Source organism: Salminus brasiliensis, chromosome 17, assembly GCF_030463535.1.
Source record: "Salminus brasiliensis chromosome 17, fSalBra1.hap2, whole genome shotgun sequence".
NCBI classification, from domain to species: Eukaryota; Metazoa; Chordata; class Actinopteri; order Characiformes; family Bryconidae; genus Salminus; species Salminus brasiliensis.
This window is the reverse complement of record NC_132894.1, coordinates 23497275-23515081: the sequence shown is the minus strand read 5'-3', so window position 1 is coordinate 23515081 and position 17807 is coordinate 23497275. Positions and strand designations below refer to the sequence as shown.

The 17807-nt window shown below is 43.4% G+C and overlaps 1 protein-coding gene across 2 annotated transcripts; it reads right to left on the bottom strand.

The window, feature by feature from the left end:
• Positions 1-1889: 1889 nt before the first annotated feature.
• Positions 1890-15458, bottom strand: LOC140538222 (uncharacterized). Of its 2 annotated transcripts, none has more exons than XM_072660676.1 (2): positions 14498-15458; positions 1890-3023 (listed from the first exon to the last, which is right to left on the bottom strand). In XM_072660676.1, the coding sequence occupies exons 1-2, from the start codon at positions 15292-15294 to the stop codon at positions 2978-2980; spliced, it is 843 nt and encodes a 280-aa protein (XP_072516777.1). In that variant the 5' UTR covers positions 15295-15458; the 3' UTR covers positions 1890-2977. The 2 variants fall into 2 exon arrangements, with proteins under 2 accessions (XP_072516777.1, XP_072516776.1); XM_072660675.1 differs by lacking the exon at positions 1890-3023 and adding an exon at positions 3243-3314.
• Between the last annotated feature and the right edge of the window lie 2349 nt (positions 15459-17807).

Genomic DNA, 17807 nt, shown 5'->3' with positions numbered 1-17807 from the left:
TTGTATTTTTTTTTTTTCGGAAACACAGTTTGGTAACATTAAAAGCGGATTTGAATGCAGAACAAACTCTCTTATTAACATTTTTGGACAAAGGCAATGATGCCACTTGGAAATTTAAAAACTCTTATTTGTGTTGTTCTTCTTGTAAACACTGCTTGATACCATTTTGTTTTTGTTGTTTGGTGCTTCTGTGACTTTGAAAACACATTACACATGTGACGTTTTGAATGCACATTAAACTCTCACTTTAAATTTTAATGTCAAAAAGCCATATTGTGAAATGATTTTGTCAGAAACATTGTTTATTGCCCCTTTTATTTTATTATTATTATTATTATTATTATTATAATCTTTTCTGACCTTGGTGTTGTGGAATAAATTCTAACATTATTTTTAACTATTTAAGTCTGAGGTAGAATCTTCACATACTCTCAGAAACTGACATTTTTTTGTTTATGTTTAAAACAATTTGTGGTTCTTCTGTGACTTTGCAAACGTTTTTCTGCATTTGGCGACGTTAATTAAACTCATAAAGACATAAACTCTTTCATTCAAGTCATAAAGCAGGTTTAGTCACTTAGTAGAGTGTCAGCCTGCCAACGCGTCAGGTCGGGTTCAGTCTTCAGTCTAGAGAGCCCCTGTTTTGCTCTGCGAAGTGCCTGCAGTTTAAACTGCGTACTGTGTGTCCTCAGGGGCCAGACAATTTTTTTTTTTTAAAAGGGAATAAAAAAAAGATAGTGGAGTAATTAGTTGTGATGACATAACTTTATTTTTGGAGAATGACCATTCCCCAAACTCCCACCTCAACCCCATCCCCTGATATAAAGTTCCATCACTCACCACGTCAATGCACAGACGACAGGAAAGCTGACCTGGACTCCAAGCCAAAACTATTCCCAGAGTCCTCCCTTCTGTTCTTTCTTTCAGTTCGTGGTCCACACTTGCAAACACTTGCATTTCATCAGCTAATTGAATTTGTGTCAATTTGTGTCAAACTGAAATGTGTTTTCTACTTTTAAAACATTATTTTTAAGCAAGAAAACTAATATCATGTTTTACTGAATGTCTGACCAAGCTGGTGCATTTGTGTCCTTCCTATAATTATTGTTTCGGTGCCTCTGTCATTGTGACAAGAATTTTCTGACATGGATGAAACTCTTACATTAGAGTTAAACCTCAAAAAACAGTACTGTGAGGTGAAAACATCACCTACTCTCAGAAATGTGTGGCTATGTGTATATTACACTTTAAATTAGCATTGAACTGTATAGACCAATATTGTGATATTATACACATAACAACAAGTATTCTGCCCAGGCAGGATCTCTCGTAATATCTGGGCCGGTGTACAGATGCACAACGGGCCACAATCGGCATGGATACAGTTATACTCGGCCAACAAATCCGTTCCTGGGCCAGATCCGCCTACTGCTAAACTCCTCTGGGACCAGCTGCAGATCAGCTCCGTGTCTGCTGTCCAAGCTCTGGTCAAGCCCCTGCCAAGCTTTTTAACTGTTCTGTTTTTCAATCTATATGTCTCCATATAGAAATAATTTTACTCAGTTTAAGTGTACATTAATGTACATTTATTTAGTACAGCACAAAACAGCACTGATTAGAAAACCTCACCTACTCTCAGAAACAGTACCCAGATAACAAAAAGTATTCTGCTGACAGATGTGTGAGAGGGAAACCAACATTTTTGACTGCGTAAGAGAGGCAGCTTTGCAGGCAACATTTGTACAAGAAGAAACTATACCCAAGAAAAACTCATGATAAAGATCTATGGGCTGAGCTGTACTAAGGTGAGCATAAATACACTGGAAATAAATGGATCATGGCACTTAAACAAGTTACTGGACAACACTTTTATTGTTTACTCAGACCATTCATTCTCCTCATTTATACTGTATATACAAAATAAGACGGTGACCCTGGGAGGGGGGAGACAAAGCGGCAAACTTAGAGAAAAAAAGGAACAAGATTAAAAGATAACAAATGCTAGGAAAAATGAGATTAATAAATGACTGTCATGCTGGCTAAGCTAGACATGGACGGTTGAACACTCGCAGGGACGGTGCGATGCATGATAACGTTTTATTCAAATGAACAAGGGGAAAACACAAGAGTGCAGCAATAACAGGGAGGGATAAACAAGACAGACGTGACAAACCCAAACCGCGCTCGTCAGGCGCTGATAAACCTACGTGACTAGAGTGCAAAAGAACCGGACGCCAAATCTCACTGGCGACCAACCAGTGAACCAGACAGCGAACTCTTTCTGAACGTGAAACAGCTCCGATAGAGCATACGCTACCGAAACCCGTAGACTCTCCTAGAAGTCTCATGAACGTGAGGCCAACATAACGCTTGGCGTCGCAAGAGTAATTCTCGGCCCAGACCTTAGCATTTGCTCCCCTTTTGTACCCCAGCTCTCAGGTGACCAAAATCAGAACTAATAATGGGAAAGCACAGATGAACAAACATGGGGCAGTCTGTAACCGGGTGTCAACATAAAGGTCCTTGAACATAAAGCCTGTGGTCCGCGGCTCGGGACCGCCCTCGGGGTGGGCGCGGTGACGCGGACCTGACAGTACCCCCCCCCCAAGGCGCCTGGGTGGGTCCCCCAAAGGGGACACCCTGGTCGCCGGCCAGTAACCTGCGGAGCATGAATCACCATGAAAGTACAACGCCAGCCAGGCGTGCCGGGAATGACAGCCAAAGACGTGAGGGCACAGCACCAGTGGAGAGGCGGCCATCCCGGGGGCGACCACGGAGCCCATGGACCGGCCTACTCGGGCTATGCCCGTGAAGAACCCGCCGTCGTGCGGGGCCAACACCCTGATTGGCCGGTACCCAGGAGCGCACCTCGGGACCACACCCCTCCCAGACCATGAAGCGCTGCGCCCGGCCCCCACGCCCCACCACCTGACCGCATGGATGGGGGTCCCTCGCCTCCGCAGGCTCCGGTGGACAGTCAGCCAGGGTGGCCTCGTCCCGGGGCCCGGGAATCACAGGCTGATCTAGAAACCAAGAAAAAAAACAAGACATGACCGAGGTGCAAACAATGAACAAGAACGTGATCAAAATACAAAAAACCAGACGAGAACCAAAACCAACTTAACGTAAAGTCCGAGGCCGTTGCGGCCTACCCGGGGGCTGATGGTGGTTGAACCGTGAACAGAGGCGGGCTGGGCTGCCGCCGTGGCTTTAGAGGCCAACATAACGCTTGGCGTCGCAAGAGTAATTCTCGGCCCAGACCTTAGCGTTTGCTCCCCTTTTGTACCCCAGCTCTCAGGTGACCCAAATCAGAACTAATAATGGGAAAGCACAGATGAACAAACATGGTGCAGTCTGTAACCGGGTGTCAACATAAAAGTCCTTGAACATGAAGCCTGTGGTCCGCGGCTCGGGACCGCCCTCGGGGTGGGCGCGGCGACGCGGACCTGACAGTGACCACGTACAGATCTAGAACAGTAATTGTAATTGTCTAATTTATAATTGTAAGTTATCAGGGATGGATTTAGAAAAATATTTGTGGTGTGGCAACATATGGCAGATACAACATGTACTGAATTTAATCACAGTTTAATTAGCAATAGTATGAACACATTACAAAGGGGCACAGTTGAAAACTAATTTGAGGTTTCATGCCACAGTTAATATCAGGAATAAGTGACCACATGGAATTTAAATCCAACATTTAAAACCTTTAGATGACATTTAATACATCCTTACTTACAGATTTACAGAAGAAAGATACAAAATACAAGACTAACCTACCACAGCAAATCAGGGACTTTTCACTGCAGTCGGAAATTTGGGATTCATGCTCGTAAATGTCAAATTTATGGCCATTATGTTTCTTTCTGGGGTGGCAAGGCTTTCTTTTAGAGTGGATCTGCCACCCTATGCCACCTGGGTAGATCCACCCATTGATGAAGCAAACCTCTCACATTAAACTCAGTTTTTAAAATTTGCGCTTGCTAAGTACGTCACTGTGTTTACTATGCACTCAGAAGACAGAGGTTGCACAGGCATGATCAATCACCGCATACACACTGGCGATGCTACTCCAATTAAGCAGAGAGCCTATGAGTAACACCAGAACAGAGAGCAGAAATAGAGAATCAAGTGAACAATCTGTTAAAAGCTTATGTTATAGAAGAAAGAGATCTCAAGACTTCAAGGCCAAATACCCTACACTTGTGGCAAAACCAGTACTTACTGAATCTTTAAAAGAAAACAATCATTTCCATCACTTCGCAGTAACCAGTACTGTCTCTTTGACTTAACCACAGCTGTTAAGCTCTGCCTCACAATGTTTACCTCATCTACATTTGTACTTAAGCTTAAGGTCCCTTAAAAGGACACATTCCTATTAGAGGTCATGAGATGGAAAGCTAGAGGTCAAAGGTGACCTTACTGGTGTATGAAAAAGCCTTTACCTGTGGAAAAAGCATATTGGCAAGAATATCACAGACTGACTTTTAACAATGGTGTTTTTTTTGTAAAGTCTACAGCCCATCAACTGGATTAATGTTGCATCAAGTAATTATGTCAAATGTTTTGCAGCACTCTATGACAGTGACTCTTTGAACTACAGTCGGGAGTATGGCATTCTGGTAACCTTTCACATCGATCAAGGCCTCATCAGTCATCTGTGAAAATTGCTTAGTGTATAACTTGAACAAGCCCATACCATATCATATGTGATGGTATGGTTGAGCAGTGTGGTGGAAAACTCGTGACAGAATAAGCACTGAGTCTCTGAGTTAGTATCAAAGTGAGTAACAAAAGGTTTATTGAGAGAAGCACAAAGCAAAACCTTAGTTTCTGCCTATCTGCTCTGAGCTCCTTTATTATTGCTGGGCTTCACCCTAACCCGCTCAGCAGTGTTCGCCAAGATACATTCAGTAGTTACTTGCATAAGGGGTTGCCCAAGGTTTTGACCCAACTGACCCCATCTGGTTCCACAAGTCACCCAAGCCCTTTCTCTTGCCCTTATGCTACAGAAGCAAGAATGCCTGCCAATCTGCTGTTACTTAGCAATATAGCATCTGCTTTAAGCACCAGGACTCTCAAGGTATGGGAGGACAGCCAGGCATCTTCACGGTCCAATCTCGTTCCACTTTGAAGTTAATTTCAGCATTGTAACAGTGTAGTAAAAATGCCCTAAACTATAACAAACAAGCAATGCAAATTATTATTGCATTATTATTATATTATTATTATCTTATATCGTTTACATTTACATTTAGCAGACGCTCTTATCCAAAGCGACTTACAAGGTTACTCGTATTACAGAGGTGGGCCAATGTAGTGTAAGGAGTCTTGCCCAGGGACTCTTATTGGTGTAGCACAGCATATGGTCACCCAGACTGAGAAGTGCACCCTGGTCTCCCACATGGTGTAATAGCTCACTGGCAGCTAGTGGTTTTACCTGTTGCAACACACCAACCACAGGTAAACCACCACATTTATACTACCATTATAATCAATGTATTATTCCTATTTAGCTTGTGGTTATGAAGTCTTTTTAACTCATGGAAGTCACGGGAGTCTTAACCACCATGTTTTTTTCTAAAACAGCCTCAGTTGAAAAAACAAAAACTGGCTAATTTACAATTTTGTATTATGTATTTTATTTTTGTTTGTTTATAAGTCATATTTTGATTGCAAAAGCAAAAGCAAGTGGGACATGAGCGTTCCAACACCTTGAAGCCTAGTCTCGACTGGACCGCACACTTACCTTCTATTGATGGCAGGGTTGTAGGTTTGATACCCAGGCTCGGCAAGCTGCCACTGTTAAGCAAGGCCTTTCACTCTCTCTATTCTACACCTTAAAGGGCCTTGCTCAAGGGCCCAACAGTGGCAGCTTGCCGAGCCCGGGTATCGAACCTACAACCCTGTTATCGATAGCCTGGCGCTCTAACCGCTGAGCCACCACTGCCCACATAGTTAGTTTTGACAGGTTTGCTAATGATCAATCAACCCTGATCTGTATGATGTCTTTCATACAGGAATATGGGGTAACATCTGTTAATAATTATCCTTAAGTCCGGTAATTATTTAATTTCGTCAGGTTTCTAAATGATTAATCAGCCATGCCCCTTTTGATAGCGCTCATCCTGAAATATGAGTAACATCTGTAAATTACTGTAAATATCCCTTAACTCCAGTCATTATTACATTTCAACAGGTCTTTTAATGATCAAGCACCCCCCCTGATCGCCCTGTTTAAAAATGACCCTGTTTCAAAGGTATGTTGGTAATTATCCCTAACTCCGGTTATTATTCAAGTTCAACAGGTCTGTTAATGATGTGCCATGTTCAGTCATAACTAAATCTCGCACTAAAAGTATTAACCAAACATGTGACTTGGACAAACCATCTCATCCTAGTCACACCCTTGAGTCAATGAATGAGAGAAAACCTAACAATGGCAATGGCGAACGTCTCTGACTCAATGGAAAATCATTGCTTCCCATACCAGAAGTCGAACACAGACCATCAGGATGAAAACACGAAATCCTACACATTAGACTATATGGGAGGTTCTATAGACGCGTGCAATGTTGAGAATCTTCAATGGTATCGAGCATCAGGCAGCGATCCTGAAGCACCAAAAAAAGCTTGTTTCAGCAGTGTTAAGAACTACTTCAACATGCAAAGATCAAGTCTGGCGATTATCAGATGGCTCTTTTTTCGGGTTCATATTGTCATGGTGTGTATGGCCAGACAAAACGGGATGAACACTTGCAGAGATGGAACTAAGCAAGGTGTTTATTTGAACATATAAAACAAGGGGTGTACAAAACAAGGTGTAAAATAGAGTGCAGCAATCTGCTTGAGTAGTAATAAGTACCACTTTATGCCAAAAAGATTTACGACCGTGGGAAATTCCCACATGACGTCACCTGGGAATGTGATGTCACTAATGTAAGATAATTCTGAATTAATCCCCCCCAAAATTAACATTTTTAAGGAATATACAGACAACATATATTATACATATACATATACATAGGAGTTCCCGAAGCAACTTACGGCGGATTCCTATCCTACGTTAGCTTTTTGTTTTCTCATGTGCTGAAGACCCACAGCATAGTCAAAAACAAGCTTGTAACTTTCGATGCTTTGACGTTTGCAAGAAACAAAATATGGTATAGATTTCCATAAACCAGCTGTTGTTCTCTGCCACACGTAAATTGTCCCCACTGTAGGAGCTTGGGAATTTGTTATGAAATTTTCCCACAGTTTTCCTGTGTGTGCGCGCGTGCGACAGCTGCACCAAAGACCCTTAGTCAGAGAGAAGTCGTAAATTTTTTTGGTTTGACGTTTTGGTTTGAGAAAAGTAAGGCACGTGTTTCCATCAAACAGCTGCCCCTTTCTGTAAAACGTGATAAAAACATAATCCTAAATGGTCAGGGGTGACGTTAGGGTTGGGAAAAAAAAGAAGCAGTACAGAACTGACCATACATTTACATTTACAATTAAGGCATTTAGCAGACGCTCTTATCCAGAGCGACTTACAAAAGTGCTTTGCTATTTACTTAAGAATAACCTCAGCTAGTTTGTATAGGCTAAAGGTCTTCCACACATCACCAGCGAAAGAGCGCTACCCCAAACCCACACACACGCTTTGAGGAAACTCAGTATGGATTCCAGCCAACTTTCCAAGGAGAATCTTGAATCGATCGGACTACTTTCACCAAGGAAATGTACAAAGAATGCGTTAGGAAAAAACTGTCCTAAAAAGTTGCGGGAGCAAATGGGCATAGATGATCTCGCACCTACGGTCAAATATGTTGCAAAATCAAAATATTTTCAAGGTCTGCAACATTCCTCCGGAATACTGGCCGTCCGTTATCAGAGAGGAAATCGTGTCTGAAAATATCGCTTCGCCGGTGAAACCTCTGAAGAATACACATAATTCAAAAGTACACCTTTTCTGAGAAGGAAAAGAACTGTAACCTGACCAATAAAATCCATTCTATGCTGGTTCAGACACGAAACACGAGACCCACCGTTCACGCTTCGGGCTTCTCTGTGTCTGTAAGGAAAGGTAAGGTCTGATAAGCGTTAAGGTGAGATCCGCCTTTCAATAAGGACGCATAACTCTGATCATCTGAAGGCTATACGGACCACAACAAGGCCTAAAGAGTTCAGCTGGGGGTGTGAACGGCTGAGGTCGTACGTCAAGAAAGCTTGTGTGAAAATGATGACGAGCAATGGATTTACTTTTTCGCTCCACTCGAAAATGAGACCGAGAAGATCATTGAAGGTTCGCTGCTGGAATCTGAACTTTTAGACATCTATGAAATGACCCGTCACATTTTGACCGGTAAGTAAAACGTTTTTTTTTGTTTGTTTGTCTTACCTTAATCAGCTTCCATAGTTCATGTGAAAGAGATGCCTTATGTTTGACGATTCAAATCACAGTAATCATGTACGATCATTTCAACAATTTTCTTTCTCTGTAACCAACGAGCGACAAGTGCATCTGCATCGACTGTGACAGACCTGGGACAAGAGTGCTGCTGACCAGTCAAAACGATCTGGATGACGATGAATTTGAAAACAACAAATGGGTGAGGTTGTCCTCACCTTTGCTAAGTGAGAAGCAAAACGGCATTGAAAGTCGGGTCGGTTCACCTTTTACGGACAAGGAAAGTTCCAAAGACGATGGGATATACGTAAACATGACAAACCTGACATCCTCCGGGTGCGATGATGATGATGAAACTGTGGTGAGCGACGGATCTGAGGATGCAAAAATTGTGGATGTCACGGGTTGTTGGTGATGATGAAGTGAAGGATGAGGAGATGTGAAGAAGGAGAAGAAAAACGTTTTTGAAACGTGTCTTGACAGTGAAACGGTTGAACCAAGAAATGATGAAATTTGACAGAAATGTCAAAGCTTTTGGAAACGATCTGCGCACAAGCTCTCAAGGATATGATCAGAGAATGGAACGAGCATCAGTGTGAGGGGTGTAAAATTGACCATCCATCACAAAATCAACACAACTGTCTGGAAGGTGTGCCAGTTCGTTTCCTAGAAGTGGTTCAGCGTTCTGGACAAATGCGAGACCATCCTTCGCAAAACCCTGCTTCTGGAGTTTGGAGTTATCGACCAGCAGGATGGATTTGTAATGAGTATCCTGAAAACGTTTTACGATCAGCTGCAAGACGGCTGAAGAATCTTCGTCTGACTATATTTCCAAAAATCCCTTTGAGGCCTTGATTTGAGGAGTTTAGTGATCAGTGTGAAGAGGCAACTGCATCCCTGTATAGAGTTCTAATGAAAGCCTGATGTTGGGGAAAAATAAAACATGCTGCTGCTACTGTTACCGCTTTGTTTTTTTGCATGCTGTCATTTCGTTTATTAAACATGTTCCTTAAATTGTTTTCATGTATTTCATGTTATACACACACACACACGCACACACACACACACACACACACATATATATATATATATATATATATATATATATATATATATATATATATATATATATATATATAGATGTAGACAAAAATATGTATCATGTTTTTGACATAAATGTGTTTAACTACATTGATTAATCTTATACGGCATGTTTTGTATTATTAATACAACGTATTATTACGTATGGTATTTAGCATATTTAAAAAAAGAATCCATGTTATATATGTATTTATTTATTTATTTATTTTTAACTTATTTTACTTTTTTACTTACTCCCGAGGGAATATTTTAGTTCCATCGAGACATCTTTGGCGGTTAAAAACGGGACTGAAAGGCGTAGCAGGGGTAGGAAACGCCATCCACCGTCAAATTTAAGATTCTACGTCAAAGTGAGGAAAATGAAAAGGATTGCGAGTGTAAGACCCGCTAAAGGCCGAATCTATAAATTTAGACACTTGTCCCCAAAACAAATGATCTTGACTGGATCCGCAGTTACCAGCGTGTGCACCGATCAGTTTAACGGTCAAATGTTCCAGCTGATACTTGGCGTTTGAATTCATCAGTGCGGAGGCATAAGTGAGTTTCACGCCAGTTAAGACGATGACTTTTCTGTCATACAGCAGAGTCGGCGGGATGCATAGTTTATAGCCGGGGTTTTGATGGGACCCCCGTCCACGCGGTCAGGTGGTGGCTGGGTTCCCATGGGCGTGGGGGCCGGGCGTGGGGGCCGGGCACAGCGCTTCATGGTCTGAAAGGGGTGTCGTCCCGAGGTGCGCTCCTGGGTACAGGCCGATCAGGGTGTTGACTCCGCACGACGGCTGGTTCTTCACGGGCGTAGCCCGAGTAGGCTGGTCCCTGGGCATGAACCACCATGAAAGTACCACGCCAGCCAGGCGTACCGGGAGTGACAAGCAAAGACGCGAGGGCACAGCACCAGTGGAGAGGCGGCCATCCCGGAGGATGGCCGCCTCTCCACTGGTGCTGTGCCCTCGCGTCTTTGGCTGTCACTCCCGGCACGCCTGGCTGGCGTGGTACTTTCATGGTGGTTCATGCTCCGCAGGTTACTGGCCGGCGGTTACTGGGGGACCCACCCGGGCGCCTTGGCGGGGGGTACTGTCAGGTCCGCGTCGCCACACCCACCCCAAGGGCGGTCCCGAGCCGCGGACCACAGGCTTCATGTTCAAGGACTTTTACGTTGACACCCGATTCCTGTTATCATGTTCTGATTTGGGTCACCTGAGAGCTGGGGTACAAAAGGGGAGCAAACGCCTAGGTCTGGGCCGAGAATTACTCTTGCGACGCCAAGCGTTATGTTGGCCTCACGTTCATGAGACTTCTAGGAGATATATATATGTGTGTGTATAACATGAATACATGAAAACGATTTGAGGAACATGTTTAATCAATGAAATGACAGCCTGCAGAAAAACAAAGCGGTAACAGTAGCAGCAGTATTTTTTATTTTTCACCAACATCAGGCTTTCATTAGAATTCTATACAGGAATTCTAAACTCCTCAGTGTGAAAATAATGAATCAAGGCCTCAAAGGGACTTTTGGAAATATAGTCGGACGAAGATTCTTCAGCCGTCTCGTCTTGTCGTCAGTTCTTATCTTGCAGCTGAACTTTTTCAGGATACTCATTACAATTCCATCCAGCTGGTCGGTAACTCCAAACTCCAGAAGCATGGTTTTGCGAAGGATGGTCTCGCATTCATCCAGAACGCTGAACCACTTTCGTTTGAACACATCTAGGAAATTAACTGGCACACCTTCCAGGCTGGTGTGTTGATTTTATGATGGATGGTCCATTTTACACCCCCTCACACTGTTGCCCATTCCACTCTCTATTAATATCTTTGAGAGCACGTGTGCAGATCGTTTCCAAAAGCTTTGACATTTCTGTCATTTTCAATCACTTCTTGGTTCCCCGTTCGTCCAGTTTCAAAAGTTTTCTTTTTCTTCTCCTTCTTTTTCAAGTCGACCAATCTCCTCATCCTTCAGCTCATCATCATCAACAACCTGCGATTCTTTAACAGCCAAACTGCTAAAATCTCAAATGAACCATCTATAAAAGTTTGCGAACCCTAGAAACCGCTGGACCTCCTTTACAGAGACAGGAGAAGGCCAATCTGAACCCCCTGCTCACTGATGATGTATCCCAAGAATGGGATCTCAGACACGTGGAATTCACATTTCATTGAATTTAGCGAAGAGCTGGTGGGCCCTAAGCATTGCCAAGACTAGACGGACCTGGTGGATATGCGTGGGCAGGTCAGGGGAGTAGACCAAGATGTCATCCAAAAAGGCCACCACAAAGCGTCCGAGGTAGTCTTTGAGGACGTCATTAATGAAGGCCTAGAAGACGGAGGGGGCCAACCCATACGGCATGACCCTATACTGCCCCCTAGTGGTCAGAAAAGCCGTCTTCCACTCGTCCCCCTTCCTGATGCGCACCAGGTTGTACACGCTCCTCAGATCCAGTTTCGTGAACAGCGAAGCGCCGCATAACAGTTTAAGGGCATGGGGCACGGGTAGTGTTTGGTAATCGCCTTTAGCGCACAATAGTCAATACAAGGATGTAGCCCCCTCCCTTCTTTTGAATAAAAAAGAACCCAGAGGTTCAATTCCTGGTCTGGGTGGCTATGCTGCGTTACACCAGTAAGAGTCCTTGGGCAAGACCTCTAACACTACATTGGCCCACCTCTGTAATGCGAGTAACCTTGTAAGTCGCTCTGGATAAGAGCTTCAGCTAAATGCCGTAAATGTAAATGTAAATAACCCTTAGCTAGGGCTTCTGTTATGTACTCCTCAATCGCCCGCTCCTCTTCCCCCATAAGGGGGTAGATCCGAGCCTTGTGTATACTTCACAATAATAGACAATTTGTTCTATATGAACAATTAGATTACATTCTGTTCAAAACCTTCAATTATCATTAAGTATACTGTCGTATTTTTTAGCTTTTGGAGTCAAAATGAAGAGAGGAGAACAGGTTGTGTGGAGCATTGTTTAGTTCTCCTTTACAAAACACATGTTTAAATATACTTCTTTTACCCCAGAATTTTACTGTAAACAAGGACAATTTAGGCAGTTCTCGCTGAAAATACAGGAAAGGTCTGCCGTAAAAGCACCACCGTAAACCTAGACGTACTCATCTGAATTACTTTTCATACATTTTTTCATATTAGGTCATTGCTGTCAGTCGCACAGTTCTGTTCTAAATTTTCTACAGGATTCTACTACAAAATACATCTATATATAGGGATGCTTGTAAGAACAGTTTAATCATCTTTACAAGGTTTACATTATGTGTAGAATAGTTCCCCTGGAGGGTAAATGTGTTTTCCAGAGACAATGATCCTGTCATTAAAGGAAGGTCACAGATCTCTTATCCTGACACACACACACATACAATCAAACCCTGCTACACCGCGATGTCATAAGTCAGCGACTGCGACCAAGGTGTTTGGGTTTTTTTCCGGTATAAAGCAGACAGATTCAGTCATTCAGAGTACAGCGGCCTGGAGACCCAGAAATCTTTCTATCTTCATCTTTCTACAGCAAGACGGATTTTGGTGAGAGAAATGTTTTTGTCATGTAGTAATATGAATTGATTACAATAGTAACTTTTAATCAAATAGTTGTTAAATCTTTGTGTTTCTTTATGTTTGAATAGGAAAAAGTCATCTTTCAGCTTTAATATTTACAAACATATTGTTTTATTTTATTTAAAGGATAAGAATCGAACAATGTTGAAAATGATATGGTTTTGATGGGAAACAGTGTGATACCAACTTTCATCATCCAGTTAGTGATTTAGGATATATAATATTATAGTTAAGGTAAAATTAAGGTAATGAATATAAATGTATTAGTAATTACATGTTTCACGTTCTAACTGAAATGTTTTCATTAAATAGGAAATGGATGCAGAATGAATGATCTGATCAACCTATCCATCCACACTGTCATGACTGGCTAGGTCTGACAATGAGGGTGAACACTCGCATGGGATGGCTCGATGCGAGAGTGTCTTATTAAACAAATAAAACAGGGGTAAACACAAGAAAAAGCAGCAATGTTACAGGGACAAAGGATAAACCGAAATACAACTGTGACAAAGAAACTGGGGCATAGAAAAGACGCACACCTGAGGCTAGCGAGTATCTGGGAGCTAGGCTAGCATGCCGGGAATGAGTAGGGAGAGAAACGCTAACCAATACCTACAAGCAAACCAAAGCTGCGCTAGTCTGGCACTAGGGAACCTACGGGAATTGAGAGCTGAGAGATCAACTGCAGAATCCAAAAGGCAAGGCAAAACCGACTCTCTGGAGCCTCTCTGACGACCTTGTGGACTATAGGTCTGTGAACTCGACTTTGACGCCCTGGGTTAGTTCAGCTTTGTCTATGCAAACCGCATCATGAATACATTCACCTTGACTATGTTCAGAACGTTCAATCATTGCCATGAATACCTTCAATTCTCAGCCCTGGGCAGCTTGTGCTAGCCCCTTAAATACCACAGCCTCAGGTGAAACATATTAACAGAACAATGAACATAGATAACAAACATGTGACAACAACCAAACCATGAAACATGACATAAACGTGAACTTCAACATAAGAGTCTGTGGAGCATGACATGAACGTGAATGTCAACATAACAACTCATGAGTCCTCATGAGAGCCTGTGGGCTGCGGCCAGCAACCTGTGGAGCATGAACAGCCACAGAGGAACCCCGCCGGCCGGGTATGCCGGGACGTGACCGTCGAAGACGCGAGGGCGCAGCACCAGTGGGGGGGCGGCCCTCCCGGGGGCGACCACGGGGACCGGCCTACTCGGGCTACGCCCGTGAAGTCCCCACCTCCGTGCGGGGCCAACACCATGATCAGCCGGTACCCAGGAGCGCACCCCGAGACCATACCCCTCCCGGACCATGAAGTTAACATGAACTTGACCATGAAAACACAACCAAACAAGGACGAAAACAACTTAGACAACCAAGAGTCTAGAAGTCCGCGGCTTGAGTCCACTGCAACCTACCTGGGGGCAAGTCGCCTTGGGGCAGTCGCAGGCACTAGTGCCTGACCAGACCTTGATACAGGGGCAGCGGGGCCGTCGGGACAGGAACAGAGGCAGGCGGGGCCGTCGTGACTGGAACAGAGGTGGGCGGGGCCGCCGTGACTGGAGCCCAGGTGCTGGGTGCCGCTGTGACTGGAGCCAGGGCCGCGGGCACCGCCGTGACTGGAGCTGAGGCATGGGGCGCAGCCACCGGGGTAGGGACCATGGGCGTAGACCAGGGGGCGTTGACCCTCATGCGTGGATGTTGATGTGAGGTGGCACACACCCACCTCCATCGGTTCGCTGTCCAGTGGTCCCATAACGGAGGTGGCTGCAGGCTGGATGAAATGGCTCTGAAACGTGGCATGGCTAGGATACGGGGCATGGCTTGGAAACATGGCATGGCTTGGAAACGTGACATGGCTAGGAGTTACAGCTCTGGTCGGCCCTTCTCCACCAGCTACAGGCCCCCCAGCACCCCGGGGCCTGGTGGGGGTAAGGCGACCTGAGAGCTGGTCGAGCCTGATGGCGAGCTCATCCAGCTCAAGCGACGCCAACTCTTGCTGCAAACAGGGGGTCAGCCCGTTGCGGAACCAGGCGACCAGTGCGGCGTGACTCCACCCACTATGCACGGCTAAGGTGCGGAACTCCAGCGCATAGTGAGCTGTTGACCTGCTGCCCTGCTCCAGCTGCAGCAGCAGGTCGCCCTTAGTGAGCGCCCCTCGGGGACGCTGAAACACCGCCTTGAAGTGCTTCAGGTACTCTGAAAAGGGCTTCATGCTAAGCTCCTCCAAAGTGGCAGTGGCCCAATCCAGAGCCTCGCCAGCGAGACGGGATACAAGAAAGGAGAAATTTACACGAAATTTTCACCTTGTCAGTGCCGGCTGCTTGACTACTTAAATAAACTGAGCACCTAAACAAGAACCCCTCGCAAAGCTCAGGATCGCCAGAATACGTATCCGGCGTGAAGCATGACATGAACGTGAATGTCAACATAAGAGTCCTCATGAGAGCCTGCGGGACCGCCTCTGGGGCGGGCGCGGCGGACGTGACACACGCACACACACACACACACGCATATAACAGTATTTATTCTAATTTTTGTTTGTTGTAATTATTTTTAGTTTCCCAAAAGGAATAAGAAATTGAAGAGTTTTCTAATACAGAAAACAACAATGAACCTGAATTAGTTTCTAATCAAGACATTGCAACAGAGAACCCAGAATTTGTTCTGGAAGTTAAACGAATGTTTACGAATGGTTAACCAACATACAAAATGCTTTATTAGAACACAACACATGCACAGCTCTAAACCCTTTTTTGTCAAAAATGATAAATGAGATTAATGAGGTGATAATAAAGGGTGATAGAACCTCAACCTTGTACCACCACTGTATCATCGCCTCAAAATGATTCGATTGAATCCTCTCAGGATTTCTTTCATCAGCTAAACCAGAGTCCTGTTAGGTTAAATTAAATTATTGCAAATTTAGGTCAGGGTTCACATATTTTACCAAATAGTCCTGTTCCCGATAACACTTCAAGAATGCCTTCTTCATCTAATGATGAAACGGAGGATAGTCCAAGTATCCATACACCTGACAGTTGTGATGTACAAATGGAAAACCTGCATATTACTAATGATGAACAGGAGGGGGAGCAAATAGGCTCTGGATGATTTTCCAGGAAATGTTGCAGAACCGGATATAGTTATAAATCGCATGGACAATTTCAATACCACAGAAATTAGATGACAGATGAACTCTTCCTCATTAGGAAATGTTGAATCTTTTAGGGAATTTTGTGCTGGAGGTTTTAAACCAAATGTTACAAGTTGCAAATGGCAAAATGGGTATGTGTTCATATCAAAATACATGACGAAACTTTCAATGTTTCATCGTGTGTTGAGATAATCAATGGTGAAATAGATTTGGATTTGATTTTGATTATGATAGAAAAATCTAAATAAATAAATTTGAAATACTTTCTAAAGAAACTATACAACTAGTGATTCGAATAGTACACACACCACACGGTGGTACAGGTAATAATCTGTCCAAGATCTTCAGTTCGGATGTTGTATGTAAAATGTAGACATCTTTACATTTTCATGAATCGTGTTTTGCTTTATGCGTGTCCAAATTGAAAAACTGCCCAACATATTGAGCAAATCGCAAATCAACTACAATCTGATGTAGAATTATCTGTAAATCATATGGTTAGCTTTGCAGACATTACACGGCTTGAACAACGGCTGAATTGCAAAACTGTAGTGTTTCGAAACACTAAAAACAAGAAAGGGTACTCTTTTTTTCAGAACATCAAAAATGCCCCACAACTGAACCTTGTTCTTGAAAATCATTATTACAGAGTGAAAAAAAAACCTCATAGCTGTATCAGGCACATCCTACACCTGCTCTTACTGCTCCGCAGGATTAAACAATATGAAACATCATAAATATGATTTCCATTGCAATGTGTGTCTTGACAGTGAATGCCCCTGACATCCTAAAAAATCTGTACAATGCAAAGGCTGTCTAAGGATTTGTAGATCACAATATTGTTATGAAATACATAAAGCTCAGAACAGTATGGATGATCCTTTGCACAAAACTAGGTTCTACTGTACCAGTTGTAACACCCTAAAGGATTGAGGTTGAAAACAAACGAGTGCCGTAAACCCCTCTGTAGACACTGTGGTGCTAAACTTGATTCTGACATTGGTCATCAATGTTTCATGAGTCCTTTAAAACGAGAACCGTCAGATGAAAGGTACATCTTTTATGATTTTAAGGCAAACGAAGAGACAGGGTACCATAAACTATGTATGTTGCATTGATTTTAAAGACAATGTGTGGTCTACAGAAGGTACAGATTGTGTTTCTGCATTTTTAAAACAGTTATGGAGGAACAAATACAAAGGATATACTTTCACAGCCCACAATGCTAGAGGGTACGATTCCTACATATTGTTGTACCGTTTAGTGCATCATGCTGGTGTGTCAAATATAACAACAAATATTTATAAATGCAACAAGTGTTTCCAGGATGCTACATCTAGACCTTATGGGTATTCATTTGTAGACTTCAAAGCATCAACGCCAGAAGAACTTTAATTCAGGTCAGGATTGTTTTCCTGGGAGAATCCTGCTGTTTATGCACCTAAGAAAAAAACTTTTGAAATAATGTCCACTCTTCTAAAAAGAAATTCCCGGGTGTTGCTATCACTACATCAGGCTTCGCCTTGTCATGAAAAATATTGTAATCATGCTGATTCATAATGTACTCATTT

Excerpts from the sequence above, each read along its gene's own strand:
- LOC140538222 (XM_072660675.1), bottom strand. The coding sequence starts at position 15,294 with ATGAAGCCCTTTTCAGAGTACCTGAAGCACTTCAAGGCGGTGTTTCAG. Across the intron at positions 3,315-14,497 it reads CCAAGGCGACTTGCCCCCAG|TTCTGATTTGGGTCACCTGA; the intron begins GTAGGTTGCAGT and ends TCCCATTATTAG.